The 18,651-nt window shown below is 53.8% G+C and overlaps 1 protein-coding gene across 1 annotated transcript in view; it reads left to right on the top strand.

Moving 5' to 3' along the window:
* Window positions 1–18,651, top strand: part of LOC140482503 (SPRY domain-containing protein 3-like) — an 815,899-nt gene that overhangs the window by 19,407 nt on the left and 777,841 nt on the right. Inside the window, exon 2 of the mRNA XM_072580049.1 lies at window positions 8,292–8,418. Within this exon, the coding sequence (XP_072436150.1) occupies window positions 8,294–8,418 (125 nt within the window). The 5' untranslated portion in view covers window positions 8,292–8,293. The remainder of the gene's footprint in view (window positions 1–8,291; window positions 8,419–18,651) is intronic.

Raw genomic sequence — 18,651 nt, 5'->3', positions numbered from 1 at the left:
AGCAATGTGTATAGTGGGGGTCCTGTAGATGTAGTAGATCTACAATTCCAGAAGGTATTTGATAAGGTGCTGCACAAAAGGTTCAGGGGCAAAGTATGATCACATGGGTAAGGAGTAATTTATTAGTTTGGATAAAGGATTGGCTAACCAATACAAAGTAGAGGTTCAGGATAAATGGGTCTTTCTCTGCTTGGTAAACTGTAATTAGTGGGGTGCCACAAGGGTCAGTCCTTGGGACCCCAACAATTTACAATTGATTTTAATGACTTGAATTGAATTGAATTGAATTTATTGTCATGTGTACCGAGGCACAATACAGGCAGATCACAGAGTTAAGTAGCATCGATACTAAATAATAGGTAAACAGCAGCAAAAACAAAACACAGGTACAGGTGAATGTTAAGAGTTTGTGAGGCCATTCAGTATTCTAACAACAGTGGGGTAGAAACTGTTTTGAAACCGGCTGGTGCGTGTGTTCAGGCTTCTGTACCTTCTCCCCGATGGTAGAGGTTGTAGAAAAACATTGCCAGGGTGGGATGGATCTTTGAGAATGCTGGCGGCCTTTCCTTGACAGTGGGCCTGGTAGATGGATTCTATAGATGGGAGGTTGGCCTTTGTGATTGTCTGGGCCGAGTTCACCCCTCTCTGTAACCGTCTCTGATCTTGAATGGTACAATTGCCATACCAGGTAGTGATACATCCAGACAGAATGCTCTCGATGGGGCACCTATAAAGGTTGGCAAGGGTATTCGCCGTCATGCCAAATTTTCTCAGCTGCCTGAGGAAGAAGAGATGTTGTTGGGCCTTTGTAACCAGTGTGTCCACATGAAGGGTCCAAGAAAGCTTGTTGTGGATGACCACTCCCAGGAGCTTGACCCTCTCCACTCGTTCCCCCTCTGTGCTGTTAATGTGTAGGGGGACATGAGTAACATCCTGCCAAAAGCGAATAATGAGTTCCTTGGTTTTGCCGGCATTGAGAGCTCGGTTGTTCTCAGTGCACCATTTTTCCAGGTCTTCCATCTCCCGTCTGTAGTCTGTTTCATCGCCATCTGAGATTTGACCGACTATAATGATGTCATCAGCGAACTTGTAAATGGCGTTAGTCTGGTACTTGGTGACGCAGTCATGGGTACACAGTGAGTACAGTAGGGGGCTGAGTACGCACCCCTGGGGGGGCTCCAGTGTTGAGTGTTAGTGAGGATGAAATATTGTCCCCAATCTTCACTGATTGTGGCCTGTGGGTCAGGAAACTGAGGATCCAGTTGCAGAGAGTGGGGCTTAGTCCGAGATCACTAAGTTTAGTAATCAGTCTCGAGGGGGTAATAGTGTTGAAGGCTGAACTGTAGTCAATGAGGAGGATTCTTACGTATCTGTTCTTGGTGTCAAGATGTTCCAGGGAGGAGTGAAGGGCAAATTATATGGCATCTGACGTGGATCTGTTGGTCAAATTGGAGTGGGTCAAGAGTAGTGGAGGAGGCTGGAGTTGATTAATGCCATGACCAGCCTTTCAAAGCACTTCATGTCCACCAAAGCTAGGGCCACTGGGCGGTCGTCATGGAGACATGCTGCATGAGCATTCTTAGACACAGGGATGATGTTGGCCTCTTGAAACAGGCAGGGACAGGGGCCTGCTGCAGGGAGAGGGTGAAGATGTCCGAGAAGCCCTGTGCTTGTTGGTCTGCACATGCTCTGAGTGCGCGGCCTGGTACTCCGTCTGGTCCCATCGCTTTCCTTGGATTCACAAGAAGGAAAACTGATCTGACCTCTGACGCAGTGAATGTTGGGATAGGTTCATCAGGGCTTGTCGGAATAAGTGTTCCCTCTCTGCCGAAATTCTGCTCAAAGCGAGGACAGAAGGCGTTGAAATGATCTGGGAGGGATGTGTCATTGTCTGCTATCTTACATTGTCTGTTTTTAGAATCTGTGATGTCATTCAGTCCTTGCCATAGTCATTGGGGGTCTGTCTGGGTCTCTAGTTTGGATCGCTATTGGACCTTAGATGTCTTAATGGCTCTGCAAAGGTCACACTTGGATTCCTTATATTTGAGTGGTCTCCTGATCTGAAGGCCTCTCGTCTGGATTTTTGCAGGCTCTGTATGTCCTGATTCGTCCAGGGTTTCCTGTTGGGGAACACTCGGATTGACTCCCTCAGTGTGCAGTCCTCCACACACTTACTGATAAAGTCTGTGACGGTGGTGGCGTACTCGTCCAAGGTACCTTCGGCCTGTTTGACCACGTCCCAGTCAGCTGATTCCAGACAGCCCCGGAGTTGATTCTCTGCCTCCTCCGACCAGCACTCTGACTTGGAGTTCAGGGGCCTAGGACAGAGAGGTCAAAAATCATCGGCAGCTGGTGAATTCCAATCAGTGAAGTACAGCCTTGCTGGCTGAGTCTTGGATGGTAGGGAGAGAGGAGGTGGAAAGGCAGCTGCTGCTCCTCCTGTATCACAGGGTAAGATAAGGAGAGGCAGTGCCTGTTGGGGTGAATATAAAGTGGAATTGGAGGCTTGAGGAGTGTCACCAACAGAAGAGTGTCTTTGGAATTCCGAAAGGGGAGTGCAGTGAAAGATGTGTTCAGGTCAAGAGGAGTTTCAGCTGAGATCAGTGTTGGGAGCCCAGTTGTTGCAATAATTAGAAACTATTTCAGGAGGATGTAGGCACCCTTATTAGTAAGTTTGTGGATGATAGAAAGATCGAGCGAGTTGTGGATAGTGAGGTGGATTGCCAGAGGATACAGCAGGATATAGACAGGCTGGAGACTTGGGTGGAGAAAGGGCCGATGGAGGTTAATCCAGACAAATGCAAGCTGTCTTTTGAAGGTCCAATCCAGGAGTGAAGTATACAGTAAATGGCAGAACCCTTAGTAGCATTGACCTACAGAGGGATCTAGGTGTACAGGTCCACAGTCCCCTGAAAGTGGCAACACAAGTGGATAAAGGGGTTAGGGTGGCAAATGGCATGCTCACTTTAATTAGTCAGGGAACAGGATATAAAAACTGGCAAGCCATGCTGCAGCTGTATAGAATTTCAGTTCGACCAGATTTGGAATATTGTGTCCGATTCTCGTCGCCACACTACCAGAAGGATGTGGAGGCTTTGGAGAGGGTACGGAAATGGTTTACCAGGATGTTTCCTGGTTTGGAGCGTATTAGCTATGAGGAGAGATTGGACATACTTGGTTTGTTTGCACTTGAACATCAGAGGATGAGGGTGACTGATAGAAGTTTGAGAGGCCTGGATAGAATTGATGGTGTGGGCCTTTTGCCCAGGGTAGGAATGTCAATTACTCAGGGACAGATTTAAGGTAAAAGGGGATAAGTTTAAAGGAGATGTGAGAGGCAAGATTTTTACACAGAGGGCGGTGAGTGTCTGGAATGTGCTGCCAGAGGAGGGGGTGGAGGTGGATACAGTAGCAATGTTTAAGAGGCATTTTGATAGAGACGTGAACAGGCGGGGAATGGAGGGATACAGACTGTGGAGAGGCAAAAGGGTTTTAGGTTAGAAAGGCATCATGTGTCATCACAGGCTTGGTGGGCCGAAGGGCCTGTTCAGGTGCTGCACTGTTCTTTGTTCTTTCTTCACTAACAGTGGGCAGTAAATGCTGGCCAAGCCAATGATGTCCATGACCCCGAATACATTAAAGAGTCCTGAAGCTGTTTCGGGAACAAACTGTTTCCACTGGTAACCTGGGAAACCCAGTTCAAGGGAATTGGCAAAGACAGCAGACAAAAGCAAGGAAAATCACGGCACTTTGGGAAAACTGAAATCATAACAGAATGTTCTTGAAATCCTCAACAGGCCAGGAAGCACATTGAGAGAAAGAGAGAGAGAGAGAAACAGGTACGATTCCACTTGATGACATTTAAATAGACCAAGAGAAAGGTACAGAAATGGGCTCACAGTGAGTCGGAATGTACAACCTGGGAGGGCAGAGGGATCCAGCTCAACACAAACTTTTAAAGTGGCAATCTGAGCAAGACTGAAAATAGAGTGCAACAGCGTAACAGCTGGGGGTGTTAGGGCTAACTGAAGACCTCTTTCAGGCACAGACCCGACGGGCTGAATGGCTTCCATCTGTGCTGTAGAGGAGCTGCATTATGCCTGACTATGTCTGGGTGTGATAGCCAGCCAAGTGTTCCCAACCTAGGTGAAAGCAGAATTCAGACCACAGCTGAAGACTGGTTAACATGACAACAAGTGAAGTGTTCCAGACATTTCACTTCAAAGTTTTGTGAATTTAATATTTCAGATATATTTTGTTCAGGAGTGTCTGGCTCCCAGGAGGAGTACAGTTTCTCTGTAGGTCTGCCACAGTCTGGAAAAACGGCCAAAAAAACTGCTTACTGTCAAGGCAGAGCGGAAGCACATGTGGAGGGCAGGCAGATCAGGGAGTTAAAGACCACTTCAGGTTTGTTACAACTCAAACAAAATAAAGTTGGTGGAAACGATTACAGGCAGACATTTAAGAATTAAACCGAGGTATTCAGAATGTCCTAATAGATTTCACAATTGCACAGAACTTGAAAGAAACAGGGAGAGGTCATTCAAGCACTCAGTCTGTCATTCCATAAGATCACAGTCGAATTTCACCTCAACTCGAATTGATGAGAATGACTCCTATTGTGGAGAGATGTTTAATAAATATGAAAACAGGTACTTAAAATTACACAAGCAAGAATAAAATTAATGCAAAGAGTAATTTTGAAGAGGTACCAGTGAGAGTGCCATAATACCAACCTGGACACTCTTCACAGCATTGGAAACAGGTGACACTGTTGGAGCTTTCCAGTGTAAGACATGTGGCTGCTCACAGACACACAGTGAGCTTACGCAAACTACACTAAGTTAGTGAGCAGACACAGAGTTTTATAGCAGTGTTGGTTCCTGATACATGTTCACCACAGCAACAGCCGGAGATCTCTTCTTCAAAAAACACCAATACACGGTGGCACAGTGGTTAGCACTGCTGCCTCACAGCGCCAGAGACCCGGGTTCAATTCCCGCCTCAGGCGACTGACTGTGTGGAGTTTGCACATTCTCCCTGTGTCTGCGTGGGTTTCCTCCGGGTGCTCCGGTTTCCTCCCACAGTCCAAAGATGTGTAGGTCAGGTGAATTGGCCATGCTAAATTGCCCATAGTGTTAGGTGTAGGGGTGTGGGTCTGGGTGGGTTGTGCTGCGGCGGGTCAGTGTGGACTTGTTGGGCCGAAGGGCCTGTTTCCACACTGTAAGTAATCTAATCTAAACATCATTTGCCACAGCTGATGGGGGGGACATCTCTGCTTCAGTAAACATTTTGCCTTTCTCCGACAGTGCGGCACTCCCTCAGTACTGACCCTCTGACAGTGCGGCACTCCCTCAGTACTGACCCTCCGACAGTGCAGCACTCCCTCAGTACTGACCCTCTGACAGTGCGGCACTCCCTCAGTACTGACCCTCCGACAGTATGGCACTCCCTCAGTACTGACCCTCTGACAGTGCGGCACTCCCTCAGCACTGACCCTCTGACAGTGCGGCACTCCCTCAGCACTGACCCTCTAACAGTGCGGCACTCCCTCAGCACTGACCCTCTTGACAGTGCGGCACTCCCTCAGCACTGACCCTCTAACAGTGCGGCACTCCCTCAGTACTGACCCTCCGACAGTGCGGCACTCCCTCAGTACTGACCCTCTGACAGTGCGGCACTCCCTCAGTACTGACCCTCCGACAGTATGGCACTCCCTCAGTACTGACCCTCTGACAGTGCGGCACTCCCTCAGTACTGACCCTCTGACAGTATGGCACTCCCTCAGCACTGACCCTCTGACAGTGCGGCACTCCCTCAGCACTGACCCTCTGACAGTGTCGCTGTGATGGTAGTTCAGATGGCCAGGTTTGTAATCTGGGTGAAATCCCATCCTGGGAGATAGTGGAATTTAAATCTGAGGAAATTAGGGATGAGCAACAATTGCTGACTTTGTCAATGGTATTGACAATCTCTGAATGGGAGCAGGAGCAGACTCGATGGGCTGAATGGCCACCTTCAGCTCCTATCCCTCCTGGCCTCATCATGAAGGAGAGAGCGGTCGCAGCGGCTAGACGATGATGGTGAGGGGCTGGAGGAGGGTGGAGGGGTCACCGTGTTAAAGCCTGCAGCCAGGGTGGGAATAACAAGGGGAAACGTTTCCCACACGAACAGGGACAGGCAAATGACAGGGACAGGGACAGGGACAGGGACAGAGACAGGTACAGGGACAGAGACAGGGACAGAGGCAGGGACAGGAACAGGGACAGGGACAGGGACAGGGACAGGCACAGGGACAGGGACAGGAACAGGGACAGGGACAGGGACAGGGTCAGGGACAGAGACAGGTACAGGGACAGGTACAGGGACAGAGGCAGGGACAGCAACAGGGATAGGGACAGGGACTGGGACAGGGACAGAGACAGGTACAGGGACAGAGGCAGGGACAGGGACAGGGAAAGGGACAGGGACAGGGACAGGGACAGGGACAGGGACAGGCACAGGGACAGGGACAGGGACAGGGACAGGCACAGGGACAGGCACAGGGACAGGGACAGGCACAGGGACAGGGACAGGGACAGGGACAGGGACAGGGACAGGGACAGGCACAGGGACAGGGACAGGGACAGGGACAGGCACAGGGACAGGCACAGGGACAGGGACAGGCACAGGGACAGGCACAGGGACAGGGACAGGGACAGGGACAGGGACAGGGACAGGGACAGGGACAGGCACAGGGACAGGGACAGGGACAGGGACAGGCACAGGGACAGGGACAGGAACAGGGACAGGAATAGGGACAGGTACAGGGACAGGGACAGGGAAAGGGACAGGGACAGGGACAGGGACAGGGAAAGGGACAGGGACAGGGACAGAGGCAGGGACAGGAACAGGGACAGGGACAGGAACAGGGACAGGAATAGGGACAGGGACAGGGACAGGGACAGGGACAGGGACAGGGACAGGGACAGGCACAGGGACAGGGACAGGGACAGGGACAGGCACAGGGACAGGAATAGGGACAGGGTCAGGGACAGGGACAGGAACAGGGACAGGGACAGGGAAAGGGACAGGGACAGGGACAGAGGCAGGGACAGGAACAGGGACAGGGACAGGAACAGGGACAGCAACAGGGATAGGGACAGGGACAGGGACAGGGACAGGAACAGGGACAGGGACAGGAACAGGGACAGGGACAGGGACAGGGACAGGGACAGGGACAGGGAAAGGGACAGGGACAGGGACAGGGACAGCAACAGGGATAGGGACAGGGACAGGGACAGGGACAGGGACAGGAACAGGGACAGGGACAGGGACAGGGACAGGGACAGGAACAGGGACAGGGACAGGAACAGGGACAGGAACAGGGACAGGTACAGGGACAGGAACAGGGACAGGGACAGGGAAAGGGACAGGGACAGGGACAGGGAAAGGGACAGGGACAGGGACAGGCACAGGGACAGGAACAGGGACAGGAACAGGAACAGGGACAGGGACAGGGACAGGGAAAGGGACAGGGACAGGAACAGGGACAGGTATAGGGACAGAGGCAGGGACAGGAGCAGGGACAGGGACAGGGACAGGGACAGGGACAGGGACAGGAACAGGGACAGGAGCAGGGACAGGGACAGGGACAGGGACAGGGACAGGAGCAGGGACAGGGACAGGGACAGGGACAGGAACAGGGACAGGGACAGGGACAGGGACAGGGACAGGGACAGGAACAGGGACAGGGAAAGGGACAGGGACAGGGACAGGGACAGGGACAGGGAAAGGGACAGGGACAGGGACAGGGAAAGGGACAGGGACAGGGACAGGGACAGGCACAGGGACAGGGACAGGGAAAGGGACAGGGACAGGGACAGGTATAGGGACAGAGGCAGGGACAGGAACAGGGACAGAGGCAGGGACAGGAACAGGGACAGGCACAGGGACAGGGACAGGGACAGAGACAGGGACAGGAATAGGGACAGGAAAAGGGACAGGTACAGGGACAGAGACAGAGACAGGGACAGGGACAGAGAGAGGGACAGGCACAGGGACAGAGATGGAGAAAAGGACAGAGACAGAGATAGAGACAGAGACAGTTGGAAACGCAGAGAGGGTGGTGAGATTGGTTGGTTGGAGAGGAGCTGTTTCAGTGCTGAAATCTGGTTGGGGAAGGTGTTGAGGCATTGTGGGTGGATTGTATTAGGTGGGTACCCACAGAAACACTGAAGATTGATCACAAATCACAGGAGAACATTTCCAGAGTAACAGTGTTCCTAATTATTCTGTTATTCCACCAGCAGAAATGGATGAATTTAATCGGCAGGTGAGGGAGTTACTGAGCTGGAAGAAGACAGAGCGTGGTCTCACAGTAGCTCCATCACGACATGACCGATTCGAGAGGGTTCAGGTACACGGCGATATTTTAAGGTGAGGATCAAACCTCAACACGCTGACTGAGTGCGCAAACACATGGGCAGATGCAGTTTAATGTGGATAAATGTGAAGTTACTTACTGTGGGCGCAAAACAGGAAGGTAGGTTATGACTTGAATGGTTATAAATTGAGAGAGGGGAATATTCACTGAGACCTGGATATCCTTGTACACCAGTCACTGAAGGTTAGCATTGTAGGTGCAGCAGGGGGTGAGGAAGGGAAATGGGATGCTGGTCTTCATAGTGAGAGGGTTCGAGTACAGGAGCAGGGATATCTTGCTGCATTTAGACAGGGCCTTGGAGAGACCAGCCCTGGAATATTGTGTACAGTTTGGGTCTCCTTACCTGGGGAAGGATGTTCTTGCTGTAGAGGGAGAGCGGTGAAGGTTTCCCAGACTGATCCCTGGGATGGCAGCACTGACACATGAAGAGAGGCTGTATTAGTTAGGATTACTATCACTGGGGTTTTGAAGAATGAGGGGGATTTCATGGAAAGCAAGAACATTCTAGCAGGAGTAGACAGGGTAAAGATAGCAAGGATGTTCCAAATGGTGGGGGAACCCAGATCCAGGGGGTTACAGTCTAAGGATATGGAGTAGGACATTATGGACTGAGCTGAGGAGAAATGTCTTCACTCAGAGAGTGGGGAGCCGGGGGAATTCCCTGCCACAGAAAGCAGTTGAAGCCAAAACATTCAGTATTTTCGAGAAGGAGGTGAATATAACTCTTATGGCCAAAGGGATTGAGACATATGGAGGGGAGGGTGAGATTAGGGAATAGAACTCAATGATCAGCCATATTGAATGCTGGAGCTAGCTCGATGGGCCAAATGGCCTCCTCCTGCTCCTCTCCTGTCTCTCTGACTGAATGAGAGAGGGAAAGACATACCTGGTTACCCAGGAGTTCATCCAAATTTTAGTTCACAGCTCAAGGGGTAATTCCAGAGGATGGGTCTGGGGGTGATTCCAGAGGGTGGGTCTGGGTGTAATTACAGAGAGTGGGGCTGGGGGTAATTACAGAGAGTTGGTCTGGGGGTAATTACAGAGAGTTGGTCTGGGGGTAATTACAGAGAGTGGGGCTGGGGGTAATTACAGAGAGTTGGTCTGGGGGTAATTACAGAGAGTGGGTCTGGGGGTAATTCCAGAGGGTGGGTCTGGGTGTAATTACAGAGAGTGAGGCTAGGGGTAATTACAGAGGGTGGGTCTGGGGGTAATTCCAGAGGGTGGGTCTGGGTGTAATTACAGAGAGTGGGGCTGGGGGTAATTACAGAGAGTTGGTCTGGGGGTAATTACAGAGAGTGGGTCTGGGGGTAATTATAGAGGGTGGGCTGGGGGTAATTCCAGAGGGTGGGTCTGGAGGTAATTACAGAGAGTGGGGCTAGGGGTAATTACAGAGGGTGGGGCTGGGGGTAATTCCAGAGGGTGTAGTTGGGGGTAATTATAGGGGGTATGGATGGGCATCTATGATGCTGGGGATTCAGGCTGAAGATTGTTGTGAATGCTTCAGCCTTACCTTTTGCGTCCCTATGCTGGGCTCCTCCATCAGTGAGGATGGGGAGATCTATGGAACCTCCTGCTCCAGTGTGTTGGGGTCTCACCCTCTCGGCATTGGCACAGGGAGATCTTGTAGCACCTGTCCACAGATTCCTGGTAGTAGCTGGTTAAGAAGGCATATGGATCATGTGCTTTTATCAGTCGTGGAATAGATTCTAAGAGCAGGGAGGTTATGTGGGAGTTGGTCAGGGGGCAGCTGGAGTACTGTGTGCAGTTCTGGTCCCCACACTAGAATCATCATAGAAACACTACAGTATGGAAGCAGGCCATTCAGTCCATCTAGTGTGGGTGTTTGATGTGGGTGTGGGTGTGGGTGTGGGTGTTTGGTGTGGGTGTGGGTGTGGGTGTGCGTGTGGGTCTTTGATGTGGGTGTGGGTGTGGTGTGGATGTGGGTGTGGGTGTTTGTTGTGGGTGTGGGTGTTTGGTGTGGGTGTGGGTGTTTGGTGTGGGTGTGCGTGTGGGTGTTTGATGTGGGTGTTGTCGTGGGTGTTTGGTGTGGGTGTGGGTGTTTGGTGTGGGTGTGGGTGTGTGTGGGGGTTTGGGTGTTTGGTGTGCATGGGGGTTTGGGTGTTTGGTGTGCATGTGGGTGTGGGTGTTTGGTGTGGGGGTGGGTGTGGGTGTTTGGTGTGGGTGTGGGTGTGGGTGTTTGGTGTGGGGGTGGGTGTGGGTGTTTGCTGTGAGTGTGGGTGTGGGTGTAGGTGTTTGGTGTGGGTGTGGCTGTGGGTGAGGGTGTTTGTTGTGTGTGTGGGTGTGGGTGAGGGTGTTTGGTGTGGGTGTGGGTGTGGGTGTGGTTATGGGTGAGGGTGTTTGGTGTGGGTGTGGGTGTGGCTGTGGGTGAGGGTGTTTGTTGTGGGTGTGGGTGTGGGTGTGGGTGAGGGCGTGGGTGAGGGTGTTAGGTGTGGGTGTGGGTGTGGGTGTGGTTATGGGTGAGGGTATTTGGTGTGGGTGTGGTTGTGGGTGTGGGTGTGGGTGTGGGTGTTTGGTGTGGGTGTGGCTGTGGGTGTGGGTGTTCGGTGTGGGTGTGGATGTTTGATGTGGGTGTGGGTGTGGGTGTTTGATGTGCGTGTGTGTGTGGGTATTTGGTGTGGGTGTGGGTGTTTTGTGTGGATGTGGGTGTTTGGTGTGGGTGTGAGTGTGGGTGTGTGTGTGGGTGTGGGTGTGGGTGTTTGGTGTGGGTGTTTTGTGTGGGTGTGGGTGTTTGGTGTGGGTGTAGGTGGGTGTTTGATATGGGTGTGGGTGTGGGTGTTTGGTGTGGGTGTGAGTGTGGGTGTGTGTGTGGGTGTGGGTGTGGGTGTTTGGTGTGGGTGTTTTGTGTGGGTGTGGGTGTTTGGTGTGGGTGTGGGTGGGTGTTTGATATGGGTGTGGGTGTGGGTGTTTGGTGTGGGTGTAGGTGTTTGGTGTGGATATGGGTGTGGGTGTGGGTGTTTGGTGTGGGTGTGGGTGGGTGTTTGATATGGGTGTGGGTGTGGGTGTTTGGTGTGGGTGTGGGTGTTTGGTGTGGATATGGGTGTGGGTGTGGGTGTTTGGTGTGGGTGTGGGTGTTTGGTGTGGGTGTGGGTGTTTGGTGTGGGTGTGGGGGTTTGGGTGTTTGGTGTGCGTGTGGGTGTGGGTGTTTGTTGTGGGTGTGGGTGTTTGTTGTGGGTGTGGGTGTTTGGTGTGGGTGTGGGTGTGGGTGTTTGGTGTGGGTGTGGGTGTTTGGTGTGGGTGTGGGTGTTTGGTGTGGGTGTGCGTGTGGGTGTTTGATGTGGGTGTTGTCGTGGGTGTTTGGTGTGGGTGTGGGTGTTTGGTGTGGGTGTGGGTGTGTGTGGGGGTTTGGGGGTTTGGTGTGCATGGGGGTTTGGGTGTTTGGTGTGCATGTGGGTGTGGGTGTTTGGTGTGGGGGTGGGTGTGGGTGTTTGGTGTGGGTGTGGGTGTGGGTGTTTGGTGTGGGGGTGGGTGTGGGTGTTTGCTGTGAGTGTGGGTGTGGGTGTAGGTGTTTGGTGTGGGTGTGGCTGTGGGTGAGGGTGTTTGTTGTGGGTGTGGGTGTGGGTGTGGGTGAGGGTGTTTGGTGTGGGTGTGGGTGTGGTTATGGGTGAGGGTGTTTGGTGTGGGTGTGGGTGTGGCTGTGGGTGAGGGTGTTTGTTGTGGGTGTGGGTGTGGGTGTGGGTGAGGGTGTGGGTGAGGGTGTTAGGTGTGGGTGTGGGTGTGGGTGTTTGATGTGGGTGTGAGTGTGGGTGTTTGATGTGGGTGTGAGTGTGGGTGTTTGGTGTGGGTGTGTGTGGGTGTTTGCTGTGGGTGTGGAGTGTTTGATGTGGGTGTTTGCTGTGGGTGTGGAGTGTTTGATGTAGGTGTGGGTGTGGGTGTGGGTGTTTATTGTGGGTGTGGGTGTGGGTGTTTGATGTGGGTGTGGGTGTTTGGTGTGGGTGTGGGTGTTTGGTGTGGGTGTTTGGTGTGGGTGTGGGTGTTTGTTGTGGGTGTGGGTGTGGGTGAGGGTGTTTGGTGTGGGTGTGGGTGTGGGTTTGGGTGTAGGTGTTTGGTGTGGATGTTTAGTGTGGGATTGGGTGTGGGTGTGGGTATGGGTGAGGGTGTTTGGTGTGGGTGTGGGTGTGGGTGTGGGTGAGGGTGTTTGGTGTGGGTGTGGGTGTGGGTGTTTGGTGTGGGTGTGGGTGTGGGTGTTTGGTGTGGGTGTTTGGTGTGGGTGAGTGTAGGTGTTTGGTGTGGGTGTGGGTGTGGGTATTTGGTGTGGGTGTGGGTGTGGGTATGGGTGAGGGTGTTTGGTGTGGGTGTGGGTGTGGGTGTGGGTGTGGGTGAGGGTGTTTGGTGTGGGTGTGGGTGTGGGTGAGGGTGTTTGGTGTGGGAGTGTGTGTGGGTGTTTGATGTGGGTGTGGGTGTGGTTGTGGGGTGTTTGATGTGGGTGTTTGGTGTGGGTGAGTGTAGGTGTTTGGTGTGGGTGTGGGTGTGGGTGTTTGGTGTGGGTGTGGGTGTGGGTATGGGTGAGGGTGTTTGGTGTGGGTGTGGGTGTGGGTGTGGGTGTGGGTGAGGGTGTTTGGTGTGGGTGTGGGTGTGGGTGAGGGTGTTTGGTGTGGGAGTGTGTGTGGGTGTTTGATGTGGGTGTGGGTGTGGTTGTGGGGTGTTTGATGTGGGTGTTTGGTGTGGGTGTTTGGTGTAGGTGTGGGTGTTTGATGTGGGTGTGGGTGGGGATGTTTGATGTGGGTGTGGGTGGGGATGTTTGATGTGGGTGTGGGTGTTTGGTGTTGGTGTGGGTGTTTGGTGTGGGTGTGGGTGGGGGTGTTTGATGTGGGTGTGGGTGTTTGGTGTGGGTGTGGGTGGGGGTGTTTGATGTGGGTGTGGGTGTTTGATGTAGGTGTGGGTGTGGGTGTTTAGTGTGGGTGTGGGTGGGGATGTTTGATGTGGGTGTGGGTGTTTGGTGTGGGTGTGGGTGTTTGGTGTGGGTGTGGGTGGGGCTGTTTGATGTGGGTGTGGGTGTGGGTGTTTGATGTAGGTGTGGGTGTTTGGTGTGGGTGTGGGTGTTTGGTGTGGGTGTGGGTGTTTGGTGTGGGTGTGGGTGGGGGTGTTTGATGTGGGTGTGGGTGTGGGTGTTTGATGTAGGTGTGGGTGTGGGTGTTTAGTGTGGGTGTTTGGTGTGGGTGTGGGTGGGGATGTTTGATGTAGGTGTGGGTGTTTGGTGTGGGTGTTTGTTGTGGGTGTGGGTGTGGGTGTTTGGTGTGGGTGTGGGTGGGGGTGTTTGATGTGGGTGTGGGTGGGGATGTTTGATGTGGGTGTGGGTGTTTGGTGTGGGTGTGGGTGGGGGTGTTTGATGTGGGTGTGGGTGTTTGGTGTGGGTGTGGGTGTTTGGTGTGGGTGTGGGTGGGGGTGTTGATGTGGGTGTGGGTGTGGGTGTTTGATGTAGGTGTGGGTGTTTGGTGTGGGTGTGGGTGTTTGTTTTGGGTGTGGGTGTGGGTGTGGGTGAGGGTGTTTGGTGTGGGTGTGGGTGTGGGTGTTTAGTGTGGGTGTTTGGTGTGGGTGTGGGTGGGGGTGTGGGTGTTTGGTGTGGGTGTGGGTTTGGTTGTTTAGTGTGGGTATGGGTGTGGGTGTGGGTATGGGTGAGGGTGTTTGGTGTGGGTGTGGGTGTGGGTGTGGGTGTGGGTGAGGGTGTTTGATGTGGGTGTGGGTGTGGGTGAGGGTGTTTGGTGTGGGTGTGTGTGTGGGTGTTTGATGTGGGTGTGGGTGTGGTTGTGGGGTGTTTGATGTGGGTGTTTGGTGTGGGTGTTTGATGTAGGTGTGGGTGTTTGATGTGGGTGTGGGTGGGGATGTTTGATGTGGGTGTGGGTGGGGATGTTTGATGTGGGGGTGGGTGTTTGGTGTGGGTGTGGGTGGGGATGTTTGATGTGGGTGTGGGTGTTTGGTGTGGGTGTGGGTGTTTGGTGTGGGTGTGGGTGTTTGGTGTGGGTGTGGGTGGGGGTGTTTGATGTGGGTGTGGGTGTTTGGTGTGGGTGTGGGTGGGGGTGTTTGATGTGGGTGTGGGTGTTTGGTGTGGGTGTGGGTGGGGGTGTTTGATGTGGGTGTGGGTGTGGGTGTTTGATGTAGGTGTGGGTGTGGGTGTTTAGTGTGAGTGTTTGGTGTGGGTGTGGGTGGGGATGTTTGATGTGGGTGTGGGTGTTTGGTGTGGGTGTGGGTGGGGGTGTTTGATGTGGGTGTGGGTGTGGGTGTTTGATGTAGGTGTGGGTGTGGGTGTTTAGTGTGGGTGTTTGGTGTGGGTGTGGGTGGGGATGTTTGATGTAGGTGTGGGTGTTTGGTGTGGGTGTTTGTTGTGGGTGTGGGTGTGGGTGTTTGGTGTGGGTGTGGGTGGGGGTGTTTGATGTGGGTGTGGGTGTTTGATGTGGGTGTGGGTGTGGGTGAGGGTGTTTGGTGTGGGTGTGTGGGTGGGTGTTTGATGTGGGTGTGGGTGTGGTTGTGGGGTGTTTGATGTGGGTGTTTGGTGTGGGTGTTTGATGTAGGTGTGGGTGTTTGATGTGGGTGTGGGTGGGGATGTTTGATGTGGGTGTGGGTGGGGATGTTTGATGTGGGGGTGGGTGTTTGGTGTGGGTGTGGGTGGGGATGTTTGATGTGGGTGTGGGTGTTTGGTGTGGGTGTGGGTGTTTGGTGTGGGTGTGAGTGTTTGGTGTGGGTGTGGGTGGGGGTGTTTGATGTGGGTGTGGGTGTTTGGTGTGGGTGTGGGTGTGGGTGTTTGATGTGGGTGTGGGTGTTTGGTGTGGGTGTGGGTGGGGGTGTTTGATGTGGGTGTGGGTGTGGGTGTTTGATGTAGGTGTGGGTGTGGGTGTTTAGTGTGGGTGTTTGGTGTGGGTGTGGGTGGGGATGTTTGATGTGGGTGTGGGTGTTTGGTGTGGGTGTGGGTGGGGGTGTTTGATGTGGGTGTGGGTGTGGGTGTTTGATGTAGGTGTGGGTGTGGGTGTTTAGTGTGGGTGTTTGGTGTGGGTGTGGGTGGGGATGTTTGATGTAGGTGTGGGTGTTTGGTGTGGGTGTTTGTTGTGGGTGTGGGTGTGGGTGTTTGGTGTGGGTGTGGGTGGGGGTGTTTGATGTGGGTGTGGGTGGGGATGTTTGATGTGGGTGTGGGTGTTTGGTGTGGGTGTGGGTGGGGGTGTTTGATGTGGGTGTGGGTGTTTGGTGTGGGTGTGGGTGTTTGGTGTGGGTGTGGGTGGGGGTGTTTGATGTGGGTGTGGGTGTGGGTGTTTGATGTAGGTGTGGGTGTTTGGTGTGGGTGTGGGTGTTTGTTTTGGGTGTGGGTGTGGGTGTGGGTGAGGGTGTTTGGTGTGGGTGTGGGTGTGGGTGTTTAGTGTGGGTGTTTGGTGTGGGTGTGGGTGGGGGTGTGGGTGTTTAGTGTGGGTGTTTGGTGTGGGTGTGGGTGTGGGTGAGGGTGTTTGGTGTGGGTATGGGTGAGGGTGTTTGGTGTGAGTGTGGGTGTGGGTGTGGGTGTGGGTGAGGGTGTTTGGTGTGGGTGTGGGTGTGGGTGAGGGTGTGGGTGTTTGGTGTGGGTGAGGGTGTTTGGTGTGGGTGTTTGGTGTGGGTGAGTGTGGGTGTTTGATGTGGGTGTGGGTGTTTGCTGTGGGTGTTGGTGTGGGTGTGGGTGAGGGTGTTTGGTGTGGGTGTGTGTGTGGGTGTTTGATGTGCGTGTGGGTGTTTTGTGCGGATGTGAGTGTGCGTGTTTGGTGTGGGTGTTTGATGTGGGTGTGGATGTGGGTGTGGGGTGTTTGATGTGGGTGTTTGGTGTGGATGTGGGTGTTTGTTGTGGGTGTTGGTGTGGGTGTGGGTGTTTAGTGTGGGTGTGGGTGTGGGTGTGGGTGAGGGTGTTTGGTGTGGGTGTGGGTGTGGGTGAGGGTGTGGGTGTTTGTTTTGGGTGTTTGGTGTGGGTGTTTGGTGTGGGTGTGGGTGTTTGTTGTGGGTGTGGGTTTGGGTGTAGGTGTTTGGTGTGGGTGTGGGTGTGGGTGTTTAGTGTGGGTGTGGGTGTGGGTGTGAGTGTGGGTGTTTGTTTTGGGTGTGGGTGTGGGTGTGGGTGAGGGTGTTTGGTGTGGGTGTGTGTGTGGGTGTTTAGTGTGGGTGTGGGTGTGGGTGTGGGTATGGGTGAGGGTGTTTGGTGTGAGTGTGGGTGTGGGTGTGGGTGAGGGTGTTTGGTGTGGGTGTGGGTGTGGGTGAGGGTGTTTGGTGTGGGTGTGGGTGTGTGTGTGAGTGTGGGTGTTTGTTTTGGGTGTTTGGTGTGGGTGTTTGGTGTGTGTGTGGGTGTGAGTGTAGGTGTTTGTTGTGGGTGTGGGTGGGGGTGTTTGATGTGGGTGTGGGTGTCGGTATTGGAGGGGGTGTGGGTGTTTGGTGTGGGTGTGGGTGTTTGGTGTGGGTGTTTGGTGTGGGTGTGGGTGTGGGTGTTTGGTGTGGGTGTTTGGTGTGGGTGTGGGTGTTTGTTGTGGGTGTGGGTTTGGGTGTTTAGTGTGGGTGTGGGTGTGAGTGTGGGTGTTTGTTTTGGGTGTTTGGTGTGGGTGTGGGTGTGGGTGTGGGTGTTTGATGTGGGTGTGGGTGTCGGTATTGGAGCGGGTGTGTGTGTTTGGTGTGGGTGTTTGGTGTGGGTGTGGGTGTTTGTTGTGGGTGTTGGTGTGGGTGTGGGTTTGGGTGTGGGTGTGGGTGTGGGTGTTTGTTGTGGGTGTTGGTGTGGGTGTGGGTTTGGGTGTGGGTGTGGGTGTGGGTGTGGGTGTGGGTGTGGGTGTTTGATGTGGGTGTGTGTGTTTGGTGTGGGTGTTGGTGTGGGTGTGGGTGTGGGTGTGGGTGTTTGGTGTGGGTATGGGTGTTTGGTGTGGGTGTGGGTATGGGTGTTTGGTGTGGTTGTGGGTGTTTGGTGTGGGTATGGGTGTTTGGTGTGGGTGTGGGTGTGGGTGTGGGTGTGGGTGTGGGTGTGGGTGTGGGTGTTTGGTGTGGTTGTGGGTGTTTGGTGTGGGTATGGGTGTTTGGTGTGGGTGTGGGTGTGGGTGTGGGTGTGGGTGTGGGTGTTTGGTGTGGTTGTGGGTGTTTGGTGTGGGTATGGGTGTTTGGTGTGGGTGTGGGTATGGGTGTTTGGTGTGTGTGTTTGGTGTGGGTGTGGGTGTGTGTGGGTATTTGGTGTGGGTGTGGGTGTTTTGTGTGGGTGTTGGTGTGGGTGTTTTGTGTGTGTGTGGGTGTTAGGTGTGCGTGTGGGTGTGGGTAAGGGTGTGGGGTGGGTGTGGGTGTTTGTTGTGGGTGTGGGTGTGGGTGTTTGTTGTGGGTGTGGGTGTGGGTGAGGGTGTTTGATGTGGGAGTGTGTGTGGGTGTGGGCATGGGTGAGCGTGTTTGGTGTGGGTGTGGGTGTGGGTGTTCTGTTAGGGTGTGGGTGTGGGTGTGGGTGTTTGGTGTGGGTGTGGGTGTTTGGTGTGGGTGTGGGTGTTTATTGTGGGTATGGGTTTGGGTGTAGGTGTTTGGTGTGGGTGTGGGTGTGGGTGTGGGGGTTTAGTGTGGGTGTGGGTGTGGGTGAGGGTGTTTGGTGTGGGTGTGGGTGTGGGTGTGAGTGTGGGTGTTTGTTTTGGGTGTGGGTGTGGGTGTGGGTGAGGGTGTTTGGTGTGGGTGTGTGTGTGGGTGTTTAGTGTGGGTGTGGGCGTGGGTGTGGGTATGGGTGAGGGTGTTTGGTGTGGGTGTGGGTGTGGGTGTGGGTGTTTGGTGTGGGTGTGGGTATGGGTGTTTGGTGTGGGTGTGGGTGTTTGGTGTGGGTGTGGGTGTTTGATGTGGGTGTGGGTGAGGGTGTGGGTGTGGGTGTTTGATGTGGGTGTGGGTGAGGGTGTGGGTGTTTGGTGTGGGTGTGGGTATGGGTGTTTGGTGTGGGTGTGGGTATGGGTGTTTGATGTGGGTGTGGGTGAGGGTGTGGGTGTTTGGTGTGGGTGTGGGTATGGGTGTTTGGTGTGGGTGTGGGTGTTTGGTGTGGGTGTGGGTGAGGGTGTGGGTGTGGGTGTTTGATGTGGGTGATTGTGGGTTTGGGTGTAGGTGTGGTTGTGGATGTGTGTGTTTGGTGTGGGTGTGGGTGTGGATGTGTGTGTTTGGTGTGGGTGTGGGTGTGGATGTGTGTGTTTGGTGTGGGTGTGGGTGTGGGTGAGGGTGTTTGGTGTGTGTGTTTGGTGTGGGTGTGGGTGTGGGTGAGGGTGTTTGGTGTG

This window comes from Chiloscyllium punctatum, chromosome 10 (assembly GCF_047496795.1).
Source record: "Chiloscyllium punctatum isolate Juve2018m chromosome 10, sChiPun1.3, whole genome shotgun sequence".
NCBI classification, from domain to species: Eukaryota; Metazoa; Chordata; class Chondrichthyes; order Orectolobiformes; family Hemiscylliidae; genus Chiloscyllium; species Chiloscyllium punctatum.
Note: the sequence above shows the minus strand (reverse complement) of the source record. Positions and strands in the feature narration are given on the sequence as shown.